General features: G+C 41.3%; 1 protein-coding gene across 1 annotated transcript in view; it reads right to left on the minus strand.

Annotated features, from left to right (window-relative positions):
* Positions 1-234: 234 nt before the first annotated feature.
* PID1 (phosphotyrosine interaction domain containing 1) overlaps positions 235-15,144 on the minus strand; it is a 47,365-nt gene continuing 32,455 nt past the window's right edge. Inside the window, exon 2 of the mRNA XM_010001631.1 lies at positions 235-711. Within this exon, the coding sequence (XP_009999933.1) occupies positions 235-711 (477 nt within the window). The remainder of the gene's footprint in view (positions 712-15,144) is intronic.

Raw genomic sequence — 15,144 nt, forward strand, 5'->3', positions numbered from 1 at the left:
GTGGATCCGGCCATCACTTTTCATGCTGTGAAAAGTCTTCTTAAAGGCCTCCATCATGGCATGGGCCAGCTTCTTGGCCTCCAGCTTGCTCTCACACTCTACAGCATGGCAGTCCATCTGGTAGGACAAGTCATCGTTGATCTCCCGATAGACCCAAGCAAAGATGTTTGGGCTGACATTGTGGTCAGCAGTGCAGTAGGCTATACGTGCTACCTGAACCGTGGATAAGTTCAGTCAGCCATCATCAGACTCAAATTCATGAGACACTTCCTCTGACGAGCTGTTCCTGTGGATCCGGCCATCACTTTTCATGCTGTGAAAAGTCTTCTTAAAGGCCTCCATCATGGCATGGGCCAGCTTCTTGGCCTCCAGCTTGCTCTCACACTCTACAGCATGGCAGTCCATCTGGTAGGACAAGTCATCGTTGATCTCCCGATAGACCCAAGCAAAGATGTTTGGGCTGACATTGTGGTCAGCAGTGCAGTAGGCTATACGTGCTACCTGAAAGGTATCCATGTGGACTGTTGCCTCGCCTTTGAGGTCCAGATGATGCAGCCAGACTTGGAAAGGGCGAATTTCCAGAAGGGCATTAGCTGGGTAAATATCCTCCCTGGCAAGCGTGTGCTTCTTCCATAATTCGATGACTGGTTTTTCTGTGCAGCCTGACAAAAACTGCATCCCTGTTGTGGAAACCTTACCCAAATACGTAACCTGCAAAGAAGAGCAGAGATAGGTAAAACACAGACAGCAGGTCCCAGTGTTCCTTCTGCCCACCCAAGAAACTTTCCTTTATCTGGAAAATGAAAGCACACACCTCTTCTTCCCCACAAACTTTTCAATTTCCCCATCATCTTTAGTAAAGCAGTTCTCAAACTACTTTCCAGATATTTGCTTTTTCAGATGCTGACTTCACTATTCAAACCCAGATGGTAAAAATGTTCCTCTGAGTTTCAAGGGATTTCACTCTGCCTTGGAAAGCCCAGCTTTTGAGCCCATGACTGTACCTCTAAGCTCACATTAGCAAGTCTAAGCACCAGTGGAGCAGCCCCCTGGTAGCTGTGATGGTAAACACTTTTTTTTTTTTTTTTTCTCCTTTGTAATTTATTAACATTTTTTAAATCATATTTCAAAAATTAGTATTAGGGAGACTGAGACATTATCAGTTTTATAATGCAAGGCAGCAGGGTGTCAGCATAATCACAGGGGAGGTTTTTAAACTGTTTGAATGTTTTTTTTCCAAAATGATCCTGTTTCTCCACCACTTTTGCTGTGTCTACTGAAGTATTAAGCCAGGAATAGCTTAAAACTGTTCAAAACTCTGTGTTTGTGCAGGGCTGAGATATTTATTACAAATATGCTGTAAAAAAAACCCATCTACTAATAAATCTACCTTAGCTTAATCACATAATCTCTGTGCTTTTTTGTCTAGCTCATCTGCACAGGAAAGCAAGGTGGGTTTAGTGCCCTTACTGTATTTTGTTCACCAAAAATCAAATTCACTGAGAGGTCCATATCAAAATTCTGTATTAAGCCTGTGCAGAAATATTCCCCTAAATCTGTGCAGCTGCTAAAGAGGTTTTCTTCCACTTACAGCTGAATGGAAGATTATTTTATTTGGGAAAAGGGATTTTCTCTAGAAAAGACAGATCAACACCACATAAACGCAGTTATGCAGATTATTCTATTTATTGCTGTTGTCAGAATGGCGCATTTGAGAACAACTATATGAAAGCAAAATTGCTTCTAATTTGATTCTTGTAGCTGTAATTGCATGAGACAGAATCTTGTGGCTCTTGCTTGATGTCTTATAACCTCATGTGCATTTTACTTAGGGCATTTTGAAAAAAAAATAATCACATGCATTTTTCAAACTGATTTCTTCAAAATTCTGAACTAAACACCAAGTATCAGCTATTTTAATTTTGTATATGCTTTCAGAAATGCAGAGAAAAAACAGGGGGTTTCCACATTTAAAGACATGTAAAAGCCATACCCACAAGGAATACAGGATTTGTATTCCATGTAAACAAAATTTTCCACAAGAAAAATATTTTGCTGCAAGCTTCATAGGTTTTGTTAAACTCTGAAGCCTAAATTAAGCCATAATTAAGAAAAAAGCTTACAAAACATTATTGGAAGTCCATGTGGCTTAATCATGCCTGCCAAAAAAGCAATTTCATAGCACTGACATTTCAAAATGGGAAGTCTTATTCTTTGCCTATAAATATTCATGCTTTGCACGGGGAATATGTTAAATCGTATAAAGCTTTATATTTTTTGGAACAGTGAGAAACACAATAGCTAGAACAGTTAACAAGGCAAGACCTACAGTGTTTTGCTTTATTTTATTTTATTAGTGATGAGAGTTGAGTTCCCTAAAGTACTGTAGAATAACTTAAAATAAAACCTCAGAGCTTATAGTGCCAACTAAACACACAAAAACAGCACATAAAAGACCAAAGAATTATGTGCTTGCAACATACTGGGGGATATTTCAACATATATCCAGAGTCATACTGCTTTGAAAAGATCAAAATCAGTGTGCAAATTTGCACATCCAGTATATTCTCCAAAGGTTTGCTCGGCGCCATTTGCTAATCGCAAGCCAGCTAATGGAAGATTAACACACCCTGTAAATTAATTGAGCATTTGGGGTTAGATTCAAAGCCCTTTGCAGTAACACAAGTCCTTCACTGACTTCAAAGAGTTTTGCACAATGCCTTTAAACAGGAACAGACAATTATCCCCTTGCTTACGTACTTTGTCACTGCCCAAATACCATTTGGAAGCCCCGGCTGCAGGAGATGCTGCCACCACTGCCACATGCTGTCCCCCCAGACGCTGTCTGGGAGAGGCCACTATCACTCAGAGGATGCAGAAATAAGTACCTCGTGTTACTGCACGACATGCAGTGCAGGGAACTATTTACAGGCTTGTCTGCAAGAGGAAGCTGTTGACAGCATGTAAGCTGCCCTGCCATAACAGCATGAGGAATGGGAGAGAAGAGGGAAGCAAAAGTAACTACACCCCACTTGAGAAGCATTAGTAAGGGTCTTCCCAGGAAATTAGTGCTGCTAAGCTCAGAGCTGCAAATTCACCCCCAGCACACAGAGCATCAGCTTCTCAGCACAGATGAGTCCCAAGTGATGCTCAGGATATGTCCAGCAAGACCAGAGCAGGTTGTTGCACGAGTGTAAATTGAATTTAACGTTCTCTCTGTTCCTTCTCCACCACTAACTGCACTCCCCTGTAGGCCATCAATCCATGCATGGCCTGCCTAAGTATGAAGTTTCAGCAAAGAATCTGTGTCCTTACAAATAAAGTATTTGCATTTTACAAAGAAAAGCAGTGAATTACTCTGAAAGCAGCCACAGCAAAAGTAACTAATAAGGATGGGATGATGGCTTGTTTACCAAAATGGGACATAATGGTCTGATTTACTGTCCCAGTTCTGCCAGAGTACAACTGCGTAGGAACTTTTGGGAAGTTGCTTCTTTTAACACCACTTTGCATCTCCATTATATAAATTTCATTTTCCTTGGAGGACACATTCATAAATATTTATAAGGTGCTTAGACATTACAACAACAACGAGTTCACAGGAGAATAAACAAACCTCTGTTTTAGTGTCTCTCCTGTACTGTGTCTTACATATAAACATCAACACCTACTAATGCTATTTTGTGTTTCTTTTTAAACAAATGATAATTTTTTCCTAGTTCAAATAAAAGCATTTCACAAGAGTAGCATTACTAAAGCTGTTAGTGAAGACTGATGTCTAGCATTTCATTACTTCATAGTCTCCTGCTAAATACAGAACAGGGATAGAGGGCCTGGCAAGACACCTTGAATATTTGACACAAAAAAAGGTAGCATCCATTTCAGAACTAAGTTTTCTGCATGACTAAATATTATCTACATGTTATCCATTACCTACTAATCCATCTGGAGCTGGTAAATGTAGTAACTTAGAGATTAACATTTGCATAATTGCAGGGATGGTACCAGTAGGAACTAAAACCAGCAAAGGATAGATTTATAGGGCGCTTCTCCCTGAGGCCTCAGTTACAAGGTTATTCCACAAGTAATGCTTCTTGCACTTTGGCTCCAACCTCATCACATCTTACAGAACTACCATCTTTATTTAAGTGCCCAGAAACCACCAGCCACACATATTGTTAGAATAAAGCTATTCTTGTATCTTCCTTTCCAATTCCCAAGTTTGCCACCCAAAGATCAAAGAGTAAATTATTCCTTCTATTATCAGATAGAGAAGAAAATAATTTTGAGGCAAAAATTCCTAGTTTTCCACTAAAATCACTAGTGTGTCATGAGTGTGAAGCAAGCAGAAGTATAAAAAAAGGTATTTCATCCTTAGAATTCATAGGAACCAGATGTGAAGGACACAGAAATACATCATCGTTATTATATGTGCATGTGCAAACACACACTGAAGACGAGCCTGAACAGAATCAACTGCATAGCCTTACTAACTGGAGAGCAAGAGAGCAATCACTGTCAAGGACTGGCAATAGCCACAGCTCAGGCTGAAAGTCACAGATGTGATAACACAGCTCTGACCATCAGACAAAGCTCACCAGGACTGAATAACACTTCTCTTTCTTCAGAAACTCTCGACAGAGTTCACTTGGCAGCAAACAGCACTCCAGAAAGATGACTTACTTCTGACAGCATGGCATATCCTATAGCAAACGTCATCCTATACACACCAAGGTCAGCAGTCACATTACTTCCCCTCTGGTCTCATCAGAAGGCAGAATAGCCACAGGTTGGTTGTAACATGTAAACTACCATCAGGCAGTCACAGCCTTTACTTGTTTCGGACACTGTATTTTAAGTGATGGAGGGAATGGAAAAGCCAGCTCAATGCCACTGTCTTAATCTTAAGCAATAAAGGCATTTCAGATTACAACTTCTTCCAGGCGCAGGAATATATTTCTTTATGGCACTTTTAGTCCTTTGGTTTGTGTGTTCCATCTTTCCCACAGATTTCTGGAAGACACAACTTGCAACAACTTCTTGTGTATGTTAAAAATTATCCACATTCTTTCCAGCCTTTCTACAGCAAACTGGCATTTTCCATCTGAACCTTTACTCCCTGGCAAGCCAGTATGACATAAAATATATTTGTGGTTTCAGCACTTCTCTGCTTGTAAACATTCAAACCTTTAGCGAAAGCCAAGAGGCTCTGAATAGCTCTTCATCTTACCTTAGAGACTTGCCAACACCAGTGTCAGTATCTGACAAAACTGTCCTCAACAGAAAAATGTTGTGCCTTTGCCCTTCCAGAACACAGCAACAGCCATCTGACATGTAGAGATGTTTCATGTCAAAGGACATGAAGATTAATTGGTGTCATCTTTCAGGCACTGTCCTGTACACTACAAAAACATCTGAGTAATTTGACATTGTTGATTTCAACACCTTCAGTCCAGTAATGTACAGTGAAACTATCTTTTAAAAACTAGGCTTAACAGCTTATTAACTTTTAAAAGACCATTATAGCTGCTGCCATAGACATTTTCACTTCTTGAACAGCACCATTTGTCAGAAGAAATAAGAGGGCTTTATTTTCCATACGCAATTCTTGTATTTATCATCGACCTCATATTCTTTACTTGCAGCTCATACAAGATACAGAATAGCTTAGCTTCTGCATGTGTCGGTCTGACTCCAGATCTGACTCCCTTATGGACCATAAGTCCATCCACACTGCTTCTAACTCATGAGCCTCAGTTGGGAACCTAAAGTTGTGCAGCCCAATTTCTTTCTTCTGCCTCTGTTTCCCATCCCCAGTCTGTAGTCTATCATAGTTCCAAGAAAGAAGATCCAAGTTGTAAAAATCCATAATTATTCCATTACATGAGGGCAGATGCTCTCTTGGCACAGGAGTCTGGCACAAGAACATGTATACACACAGGCCCCTGGGTTCTCTCCCTGTTAAAGACCATGATCAAAGCACCATATGGAAAATTAACTACTTAGTTATTTCTTTAATTTAAATATTTCTTTCACAGCAGATTATTAGGGTCCTTGTCAAAAAAATTATCGAAGAAAATGAAAAAAATTAAAACAAATAGATCACTGAACTTGACCCAGTAGGTATTAATTCTCCATATTTGCAATCACCAGAGGATGCCCTAGAGAATCTTAAATCTTATGCAAATCTTAGTGACTCTTTTTACAATCTGTGATTTAAAATAAACATTATTTTAGCCTCAAATCTGGATGTCCCTGGTCACAAAGCTTTGGAAAGATTCCCTAAGAGAAGCCCTGGGCAGCCTGGCAGGACCCATCAGGACATCTGTTGGTCCCTCAGAGCCCAGGGATGCAGTGTAGTGTTTGGAAAGCTGGCCAGGAGACAAGGTGGCATTTGGGGAGCTCCACTGCAAAGGCAGTGTCCACAAAGCCAACGGTGCCTCCTTCACTGGGTGGCTGAGGAGGGCCAGGACACACCAGAGGTTTGCACAGCTTTGAGTGCTGAAACTGGATTTTTTTTTTTATCTACAGTCAAACTGGGAAATGTGTGGGGCAGGCAGCAGAGAGCTGCCCAGTAGCTCAGGCAGCCATGGGACGCCTTTTGCTTCAGGAAAAGCAAATTTAGCTGTAGAGCAATTTGCAACAAGTTTAATTAACACCCCAGGCCTAGTGCAGAGGGAGCTCCGTGCCAGCCAGGGTGCCCATCTGGCCGCACTGCCACAGCAGCTCAGCTGTCCTCTCCCTCAGGCACAGTGACTCTGCCTCAGGCTGGCGGCTTCAGAATTTAGAAGCAGATTTTTGGCTCTGGAAGAAAAACAAAAATATCCCAGACATTCCACTGGATGACTGAGCAAATAGCATGAACTGCATTCAGGCAACGTTTGCTTAAGTAAGACCCAACAGACTAACTCAGCTAAGGAAAAAGGCTGCAGAGTTTCCCTGTGCCTGTCACTGCTTCCTCACCCACACTGCCTGCTGTCCAGCCAAAGCCCTCACAGCACAAACATGAGGCTCTTTGTGGGAACTGTGGGGCTCCTTCAGCACACAGAAATACTCTGCAAATGCAGGAACATGGCTTACAGAAGTATGTGAAGATCTGTTTTATTTTGGAGACAATTCAGAGGGAAAAGAGATTGAGCTGGGCAACCGCCTAATGGAAAATAACCATTGACTCTGACAGCTGCCCACTGGTTTAGGAGGGAGGGGAAAAAAGATCAGTAGTTAATGTCTGATTTATTCCAAGGAATCAAAGAGTAGCTCCAGAAAAAAAAAATAAATGGAAGTGTCAGTAAGACTTCATCAGTTAAGTCAAGAGCCAGCATCTGATACCTTTAGTGGGAACAAAGGTGAAGCCAATTCTTAAAACAATGCTAAAATTCCACCTCAAACCCAAAAAATAATAAACAAGCTCAGCAAGAAATGCATTCAACTCTTTACACCTTCAGAACTCCTTTGGAAAAACAAGCATTGGTCAGCAGCTGCTCCTTCCCTAACCCAGTAAAGATCTCTCATTCCTCAGACACTGAGCAGGACAAACAGTCCAGGGACTGCGGATGCACAGGGCAGAACTCTGAGGTCCTGCCCCAGCTCTGAGAGAGACACCCAAGAGCACAGACATCCCAGAGTCCCTCTTCCTTGCCAAATAAAACCGCAGTCCTCCCAGAACAGAGCTCTGCCAGGCCTCCCAGGGAGGGGAGCAAGAAGACAAAAACCTCTGCCCACAGTGGCCACAGGAACAGAGCCCTGTGTGATCAGCCCCATCACCAACACCAACCACACTGCCTGGGGGAGAGGCAGGAAAAAACATTTACATTCGGAGAGTTTAAAATTTAGTAAATAAATGTACCAGCAGACAAAAAATTTACCCTCATGGCTTAATTTGTAAACTCTGAGATGAACAAAAGCAAACAAGAAAAAGTCCACTGGTTCCAGAGGCCAAGTGGCCATTGTGGGATAAATAAGAAAGTGAGCTGAGTTCTCTTCGGAAAAATGACCCTGAGAAATGCAACAGTCCAAGCTTTTCACCTTCCATCACACCAGGCTGGTGTTCAACAAGCCTCTTAAAAAACTTCCCTGGGTATTATACTCCTGTCCTCAGTTAGACCTAAGAGGTCTAAGACCAGGAGTCTCTGCCTAATTGGCAAAGTGGTTAACCAAGCCCAAATACAACCTCAGCAAGAGCAAGCTCTGCTCCCTGCAACCTTCTGTTAGCAACAAAAGGATCACCTCTTACATTTCATTTTCCACTGGACAAGAGCTCTTTTTGTGGTTTGGCTTGCAGGGACAACTCTGAAATGAAATCAAGTGGAACTAGCAAACTGCAGCTCGCCTGCCTTTGGAGACACTTGGGTCCTGGTGTGAGTGGAAGATTTATGCTGCACTATTTAAAATTCAAGACTTCAATTTAATTTTAGCAGTGATTTAAAAATGTTGTAGTGCAAGACATAACTGAGTGAACATATACATAACCTCAACAGGGCTGCTGGACACCCTACTCTACAAGTTGATGATTACCTTTGTTCCACAATATTTTCTTTATGTTGCTATTGAGATCACTTTACTTCTTTGTCTCCTTTCATTGCCTCACATAACTTCCTTTCTCTGTGACCTGGATTGAAATTAATTCTTGGATAAGCCAGCTCATTTCCCATTGTCCTTCAGGAGTGTTCTCAGGACAAGGAGAGATGCGGAGGCAGCCAGGGAAGTGAGAAGAAAACCAACCCACACTGCGGTTACTTGGAGTTTCCTGCACATAAAGTCCTTCCAAAACCTCTCCTCTGCCACCTCAGAACCTTCACTGTGAGAATGTCCCTTCTACCAGGAGAAAGTGGTGTAAGTTTTTACAGTTGTGATCTCCCAGCAACCAGACATCCACCTTCATGTTTATGTTCAAATTACACACAAGTTTTTTACCCTACACATTCCTTATTTACATGAGGTTGAACCCAAGCATGGAAATCTGTTTAAGTAACCCATCATGTTTCAGAAAGCTTTTCAGTCCTGGGCTCCTCACAGCTGTTGTCTCAAAGCAGAGGGAAGGAGTCCCTGGGCAGAGAGGGGAAACTAGCTGTTTGCTCTTAGTTTGTTCCCTTTCCTTTCCAACCAACAGAAAGCTCACTTTGGCATCAGTCCCACAAAAACTTCTCCAATTGGACTTAATGGAGCATGTAAAAAGCAAGTATGGGGACAGCTATGTAACTTGGACCACCATTTCCATTGAGGCATGTGCATTTTACATACTCTCCAAGACTTTAGGCACTGAAGTATTCCAAGAAAGGCTTGCAGAGTGAACGTTTTTCAGGATCCTTTACAGCTAAGAGATCTGTCCTCAAGGTTCCCTTCTTTGAGCATTCCCCATGAGATCTTTGTATTTTCCCTTTATTTCTTTTAAAAGAAGATGCCAAGTAATAAAACTGAACAAAGCCCACGTTACTAAGACATTCAGTTCTAGAGACCAAATATCTCAACTGCACTTGCTTCCTGGCACAACTTGACAACACCTGAAATTAAGAGCAAAAGGGAAGGGAGCCAGCTTCAAAGACCACCAAGGATGACTACAAATTTGGTTTGTATTTCAAGAGAAGTGCTAGAGCTACATCACAGAAAGAACAAGAAAAATAATGACAGCTAAACCATTTCAGTTTTTCTCTTCCTGAGTGCCAAAAGACTGGTGACAGTCAAAAAATGATAATACTAATAACAAATAAATTATAAAAGAACAGCAGCACTTACTTCTGCTGTCCTCCACACACTGCAAATGAAACCCATTCCACGAAGAGAACAGCAGAACACAAGTTATCATGCCCCATATAAATGAAACTACACCCACATCTTCAAAGGCTCCTATGAATGTTCATCATCATCAAGTTTTACACCTCCTTCATGTATCACTATGTGAAACAAATCTATGACTTCACAAAACCCTTTGACACCTTCCCAGCTCTGAAGTTTTAGCATCTCTGGGAAAAGTTTTATTTGAAGACTGAAGAAAATATACAGTGCCTACACTGGGATGGAGCTCTTATGTTGCAGCAATAAAAAAACAGACCTTGCATATTTCAACTTAATAAAAAGCACTAAATACATTATTAAAAAGAAAGTATAGTTAAACAACTTTTTTTATTGCTAATTGAGCCCTTAGATAAATATGCCTGATTCATCATTTATGTTTGCATTATCAAATTCTGGATCAGGGCCATAGCAACTCAGGCTCTGCACACACAGAACGAGTAGAAAGTCACTGTCTCTAAGGCTTATGACACTATATTACAACTGAACCAGAAATTTCCCACTCAACAATGCAAGAGTATGTTAGCAGACTAAATAAAAAAATTTGAAAGAACAAATACATCCCATAGAGTGTAATGATGGAAGACAATGGTACCATACAGCTTTGGATTAATTTCAAAGCCACAGTTCACAGTGCCCCCAAGGTCCTGTTTTCACAATGCATTTATTTAGTGACTGCCTGTGCCTTCAATACAGTCATTTTCATTTGAATAATGTCTTTCCAGCCAGCACAGAAAGATCTGAAATAAATCCTTAGCCCCCGTGAGCATCCAGTGAACTGGCTATCCATGCCTCAAAAGAGGTTCATCTCCTGGAGATTCCTGCAGGCAGCAAGATGTCTTGCAGAGTGACGCAGAGGGACTCTCCCTCCTTTTCTGGCTAATTTAACCACAGCATCAACAAGAACATCAGCTCTAAGGCAATAAGCCTACATAGCAGTCAGAAAGAACAGTCCTTCACCATCTAGAACAAAAATTGAGACACAGATACTTCTATGGTGTTAATTTCAGCCAAGATGAAAGACCAAGCCTTGGTTTGGAGACCCTGGAAGGCAGCAGTCCAAAGTCTGGAGGAAAGAAGGGGAAGGTGGGAAAGGACCTCGTCTCTGGGGACAGCTCTACTTATCACTGCTGCAGTTTAGATAATCTATTACAGCAGCTTGCCCCCAGGACAATTCAGATGGATGCAGGTCAGACCCAATCACTATTCACACCAGCTGGACAGCAAAATCCTAGGAGCTTCCTTCATATTCACAGTTCACCTCTCTGCTATTATGGGGGTCAAGGCTACAAAGAGCAGAAAACTTGTTTTCGTAGCTTCCACTGGCCCTGCAGTTGACGTTGCAAACAAAAAATCTATAGTGAATAGCCCTTGCTGTTGATATGTCTGACGCAGGAGAAATCAATGCAAATGTACATTTTGAAGAAAAAAATATAAACTACTTATGATGGAAATAAATAAACCTTTCACTGTTTTTCTTGACACTTCTTGTCTTCGTGTAACAATAAATACCTGCAGTAAAAATATAAGAATCGATAACATTATAAAAAGGCCCCAGTCTTGAAATTTGCAGCCAACCAAAGCTGCCATCTGGAGTTAAAAAATTGCTCCAATTTATATTTGCAGAGGATTTCTGTATTTGTATGAAAAGTAAGAAAGAAAGGATATAAAGATACATTAGCAAAACACAACAGTGGGATCGATACTGATTCAGAGCAAACACTCAAACTGCAAAGCATCACATTCATCTACTCTCCATAGCCTACATTGATCTGGGAAAAGCTAGGGTAAAAGAAATACAAGAGCAGCTGTACCTATTCCTATTGTCTGTCCTCTGCTTCAAAGCCTGGCAGTCACTGGAACTACACAGCCAAGCTGTAGGGAGCAGAGCACCTACCGGGTGCTTTGTCTCTGAGGCTCAGACAACTTTACTCCAGTTGCTGCTTGACCTACCTGGGGACAGAGGGTCAGTTCTGGGTAAAGCAACAATAACTCCCCTAAATGGCTCTTCAGCATGACTCCAGAACATAGCTTCCCAAAGCAAAGAAGATTACAGGCTGTCTATGACATCTCTAAGCAAAAGATACCCATCCCATGAAGCACAGGCCACTCCATAGAATAAGCAGCTCCATGAGGTCTCACCATCCAAAAGTCACCATACTGCTAACTATGACTGCAATATATATCTGATATGTATGTCAGAAGTCTGATGAATGTGTTCTATATAAACAATTACTTAAACACTTTCCATTAACAATGTTTCACAACTCTGCAACAAGTAAATAGTCTTAGCCATTTATCATCATCCTATGCTTACAATTTTCCGAACAGTTATTAAAATTATTTAGTAGAATAAGCAAATCTTTTTAAGACCTTAATAATTCTTGATCATATCAAATGAAGAGTCCAACTAGTGCATAATACTTTCTCCAGCACTTTCCAGTATCAGACAGGAAGGGAAGAATAAAGAAGCAAGGTCTGAACTGACAAAACCACAGCCAAGGCTGGAATAAACTGCCCACAGGGGAAGGTTTCTCTTCCCCTAACAGCAGGAACCAAATACTTCAAGGCATTTCATGAAAGCCCATGTGTTTAGAGTGTTCTCTCTCCCTTTGCTTTGAGATATTGGCAGAGAGATTTTCAAAGACCACAGACAGAAACACGTGTTGAGCATTTTAAGAAAAGCTGACCACTCTTACAGTATCTAGAAACACAGACAGAAGTTTGGCAAGAGAGATCAGTGAGTGCACTAACAAATGAGGAATTACTTGTCTTTTAAAATTCTGTAGCTTTCCCCATCTAGGCTGAAGAAAGCAAAGCCAAAGGACTCCTGTTCTTAGGGAGCCTGATACAATGCTGGTGTGAGACAGTTGTACTTTCACTCACGGAGTTGCAGCCCTTGCTAAATCTTTCCTAACAGTCTGGTTTCCTACCAAAGCTGTTATTATTTTGGTTAAATACTTTTAAATAGAAAATTAAATATATTTTAGGTTTAATTATTCATGAGCTTAAATATGAAAGCACAATAGAGACAAAACAGCATTTTGGGTAACAGAATTTACTTTAGATTTAATTTACATTAAAAATGTAGATATTTACAGTAAAAGCACATGCTATATTATTTGTCCCCTATCATCTGTCTCTAGACATCCACTTTTTTCCTCTGCTGCCTCTTCATTAAAACAAGATGATATCTCCTGCTAGGCAGAAACCAAGTAGAAAATTATTAATTGCAGTGCAAACCAACAAACAGCATTAAAGTGCAAGCCATGTATGCAAGAATCAAATCAGAACAGGTCAACCTAGCTACTCATGTGAGGGAATCTTATCTGCAAGAAAACATCCTGATTCAACAAGAAACTCACAAAAACAATGACAAAAAAAACAACATAGAAAAAACCACAAAACAACTACCACAAAAAAAAACAAAACAAAAAAAAAAACCAAAGAAAAACACCTCCAGTGTTTCTTACTCCAGGCAAGGACAGCCAACACATGATGTTTCTTTGGGGAATATTGTTTATCTTTCCTTTCCCAAGGAGAAAAAGCTGAAAAAGAGGTTAGTCCCCCCTGAAAAACTAAGTACTATGGCAGACAACACAGGTTATAATTTGTCTTCAGGTTTCTTCATTAGCAAGGGTTTTATTTTCATTTTTAAAAAGTAGATACAAAACAAATGTATCTCCCTTCTCACAAAAGCACCAAAGAGAGATTATAAAAATCTCTACATTTAAAACAGACACAGCAAGAATAGGGCAGTCCCTCCCATGGCAGCAAGATCACACAATATGCACTAGGGAACTGGAGCACAGCCCTTCCAGAGAGGAACTCACCAACACCCAGAAACGGCAGGGAAGCATCATATCATCATGCCTGTCACAGCCTCAGGTTCCTACGATCCCAAATTGTTCAGCGGTGTGCACAGACAGCTTCCTATCTGCATGCATGAAGTGACATTCTGCTGTTCTAACCGGGTATGATATACATTCATATGTACTATAAAATAATTCCATTTAATTATTTATGACACCTTTCTTCTCAAAGGAGCATTTAGCAAGCTGTATTATTAAAATACAAACAGCAGCTGCTTTCATGTCCCTGTGTACCCCAGCTCCAGAGTTTAAAAGAGGAGGTGATGAATAGTTTTACTGAGGCAAACTGCAAGGGCAATTTATGAGGGTGCAGTGTAATTAATGGAAATAGAAATTGGGCTGTAGCAGCTACACTCAGAATAGAACTGGGCTGTAGCAGCTACCCTTGCAAAAAGAGACACGGTTTTCCAATGACTGCAGCACTGGGGACACTGTCTCATTGCCCTGGTTTGAGGCAGGATGAAGGCAATTTTCCTTTTACTGATTTTTCTTTTTCCTTCAATAAGCTTTCTTTTAACTAGCACCAGTGTGTTCGAACTAAGGCTGATAAGAGAGCAATGTTTTTCTAACTGCTGAGTTTTCAAGGTCGCACCTTCACTCTGCCGGCTCAGACAGATATTCCATTCCATATATCTACGTAAGCTCAGAGAAAGGTCAGAGATCACAGAAGACAACTTCCTTCCTGCTTCTTCTTCCCTTTTCTTCTGTCCATGACCACCATCCAGGGAGGACTCTGTCCATCCATCACCATTGACCCCCAGGCTCGAGCTCTCCTGACCCTCATCACTCTCTGCTTTCTCCAGCAGCAGCTCCAGAATCCTTCCGGACTGTTCCAGCTGAAGGGAGTGCTATGGGAGTTGCTGGGGGTGGGCGAAGGCAAGAGGCTTTTGCACATATCTGCACATATTTGAATATAATTGTATGTATTTTCTTATATCGTTAGTGTTTAATTAAAGCTGTGTAGTTTAGTTTTCAATCCAGCCAAGTCTCTCTCTTTTTCTCTCTCTCCTTCCCTACCTGGGTGGGGGGGAGAGAGGATCAAGAGCATTGTTGTCTGACCTGAGTCAAATGGTGACACTCACAGCACAGTGTCATTAGAAGAGGTGTCTACCAACAGCAGGGGGGAGCACTGCAACTGCACCACCACATCTGCCACATTCCTGGCTCACTTTGCAGAACAGGTCCTGGCCACATAAACACCGAAGAATCAGCAAATACAAAGGAGAGGTATTCACGAAGCAAAGTAACTTCACTACTTTCTTGCATCTGCCTTTTTTGTTGCCTGCCATTTGCTGTCCTTCCTTCCCACCCTCCCACAGAAAAGCAATCATGGCCACAGACAAGTGCCCCACCAGCCAGGTGATGGGAATGGCTATGAGCTGTATCTGCTTGGGACAGAATCTGATCAGGGTGTGAAAGTTATGAAAACCACAGCAAGTGGGAACTTTATATAAGGAAGACCAGAAAAGTGAGAACAGGGAAA

This window comes from Chaetura pelagica, unplaced genomic scaffold, assembly GCF_000747805.2.
Source record: "Chaetura pelagica isolate M959 unplaced genomic scaffold, ChaPel_1.0 scaffold207, whole genome shotgun sequence".
Classification (NCBI taxonomy): Eukaryota; Metazoa; Chordata; class Aves; order Apodiformes; family Apodidae; genus Chaetura; species Chaetura pelagica.